Here is a 2,854-nt window from a genome sequence, read left to right as displayed (position 1 = left end):
CGAAGACCACTAAGGCCGGAAGTGCGAGGCTTGTGAAATGGGACGGTCTAGCCTCCGTCGCGCTGCCCAGGTTGCCTAGCAACCATGATACTAAATGGTAAATGGTAAATGGCCTGCATTTGTATAGCGCTTTACTCAGTCCCTAAGGACCCCAAAGCGCTTTACACTACATTCAGTCATTCACCCATTCACACACACATTCACACACTGGCAATGGCAAGCTACGTTGTAGCCACAGCTGCCCTGGGGCGCACTGACAGAGGCGAGGCTGCCGGACACTGGCGCCACCGGGCCCTCTGACCACCACCAGTAGGCAAACATGGGGTTAGTATTCAAAGGAGCTTGCAAAGAAAAGCGTCTGGACTTCTTTAAGTTTACTCACTTACTTTAAGTTTCACACCTTGGCTCAGGCGATTAGAAGATCATCAGGGGGTCTTTTTGTCCCTCTGTGGGGGGATACTCCCACTAGGTTTATATCTGGGACTCTCCACCATTTGACCTTAGAACTGAAGAAGCTTCTCGGATGAGAGGTGAAACGTCTTCAAGTAAACTTAAAGAAGTCCAGACGCTTTTCTTTGCAAGCTCCTTTGACTACGATGACCTGGATGACTGAGAACCTTCACAGACATATGGGGTTAGTATCTTGCCCAAGGATATTTGGCATGCAGCCAGGAGGCAGCCTGGGATCGAACCACCGACCTTCTGATTAATGGCTGACCTGCTCTGCCACCTGAGCTACAGAAGCTACAACTTTGCCGACATGTGGCCAACAGGAATGTTTTAATGTTCTTCATTATTAAACATTTGCACATAAATAAGTGACATCATATTCAGTACTTACTTAAAGTTTACTCTTCGGCCGCCCCTCATCCGCTGTTTTTTTTTTTCGGCAAAATTATCCACACCCACCGCCGCGCTATGCATTCTGGGATATGTTGGAACACGAAGTCTACACCGCCACATCCTTAAAATTCAGGGAAATGAAGGACGCATTTGAGGGCCGCATTTCGAGCAGCCTTTGAATTGGGACAGCCTTCGTCGCGTCACTGTGACGTAATCGGCCTTAAAATGCGGCCTTTAAGGCTGCAGACCCTGAATTGGGATACAGCCACAGAGTACAGGTTCCAATGAAGGTGCTGTGTTTGTTGTCATTATCAAAAATCCAGGTGTCCGGACGGAGCCTCATGTACACCTGGTCTCCTGCAGCCAGCTGCAGAGTCATGCCATTGGTGGCTGTCTCATAGCAATTTCCAGCAGCATGGTTGTACACTGTCACCATCTGCTCTCCATTCTTCATCAGACGCAGCCCCATCGGTCTAGTTGATAAATTATGACCAGAGAAGCTGAAGTAATAAACTCCTCTGACCGGAGAAGTAAAAATACCTGGAGATGATGGACACAGTTACAGCTTATATAGCATCAAGAATAATCAAATCAGTTGAGAAATGCAGCACTTATCTAACAAATAAACTCATAAATGTAAGAATACGTATAATTATGGTAAGTTTAAGTAAGTAAAAGTAAAACTTTATTTATATAGCACCTTTCAAGATAAAAATCACAAAGTGCTTCACAGAAGCTAAAACCTAAAAATAAAAATCAACCAAAAGCAAGTTTAAAAAGATGGGTTTTTAGCTGTTTTTTAAAAGCGACCACGGAGTCCACAGATCTCAAGCTCAAAGGGAGAGAGTTCCACAATCTGGAACTCTCTCCCTTTGTCGCCTTTTGTTTTCAGCCTCGTGTGTTGGACAGCAAGCAAGCCCTGGTCACATGACCTCAGGGACCTGCTGGGAATGTATGGATGTAAAAGTTCACTTATATATGTTGGTGCTTGTCCATGCAGAGCCCTGAAAGTCAAGGTCAAAACCTTAAACTGGATTCTGAATTTAACGGGGAGCCAATGCAGCTGAATCAGCAGGGGTGTGACATGGGAAAACTTGGAGGACTTGGTCAGAAGCTTTGCAGCAGCGTTCTGAACAACTTGCAGAAGCTCCAAAGAGGCTTTACATAAACAAGTAAACAAAGAATTACAATAGTCCAGACGAGATGAAACAAATGCATGAATGACAATTTCTAATTCGGAGCGCGATACAATGGGACTCAGCTTAGCAATGTTTCTCAAGTGATAAAAACAGGAGCGAACCAAAGATTTTACATGGGCATCCAAAGTCAGAGCTGAGTCAATAGAACACCAAGGCTCCTGATAGACGGTTTTGCAAATGTAGCAAGTGGACCCAAGTTTTCCATAACACTAGGTACAAAATTTTTAGGAGCACAAACAAGAACTTCAGTCTTCTCCTCATTTAGTTGAAGAAAGTTTCCAGCCATCCAACATCTAATGGAGTCTATGCACTTGTGCAAAATCTGTAGCTTGGTTTACCTGTTGCAGGGTTGTAAGAGCCTGAGTTAAAGTAGACATGCTTGTAAGTCAGTGTGATCTCTGCATTCATTGGTCCAGTATTTCCAACATTGCCAATTGATGCTCCAAATGCCACACGGCTGCCTGGAAATATGGAATTATTTGGGCTTTTTTTACAACGACAAAACCTGAACCTGTATCAGTACACTGATAAAGATCTTTACATGTCAGAATAAAAACTTCCAGCTGTGTTATGTTCTTACCTTGGATTGATGATTTCAGATCTGCCAGCTGTTCCTCAGCATTATTCAGCTTGGATTCTAGTTGTCGTAATATTAGGAAAAGTTGTTCATTTGTACCAGCAGACAGATGAGGTTTCTCAACAATGGAGTGTTCACTTTCAGATGCTTTGCCTGCTTGGCCATCCAACTGAGGGAAGGCAGCTGCACACAGATAGAAGAGGCATAAGGTTAGCACAGCTACTGCGGTCTTCAT

At 44.2% G+C, this 2,854-nt stretch overlaps 1 protein-coding gene across 1 annotated transcript; it reads right to left on the bottom strand.

The window, feature by feature from the left end:
• Positions 1–1,063: 1,063 nt before the first annotated feature.
• LOC146367558 (complement C1q-like protein 2) lies at positions 1,064–2,854 on the bottom strand. The gene is made up of 3 exons (XM_084912669.1): positions 2,623–2,854; positions 2,381–2,503; positions 1,064–1,383 (listed from the first exon to the last, which is right to left on the bottom strand). Exons 1-3 carry the CDS (start codon positions 2,852–2,854, stop codon positions 1,064–1,066), a joined length of 675 nt encoding a protein of 224 aa, XP_084768795.1.

This window comes from Perissodus microlepis, chromosome 18 (genome assembly GCF_051167445.1).
Source record: "Perissodus microlepis isolate ML-2025 ecotype Zambia chromosome 18, ASM5116744v1, whole genome shotgun sequence".
Classification (NCBI taxonomy): domain Eukaryota; kingdom Metazoa; phylum Chordata; class Actinopteri; order Cichliformes; family Cichlidae; genus Perissodus; species Perissodus microlepis.
This window is presented reverse-complemented; position numbering and strand designations above follow the sequence as displayed.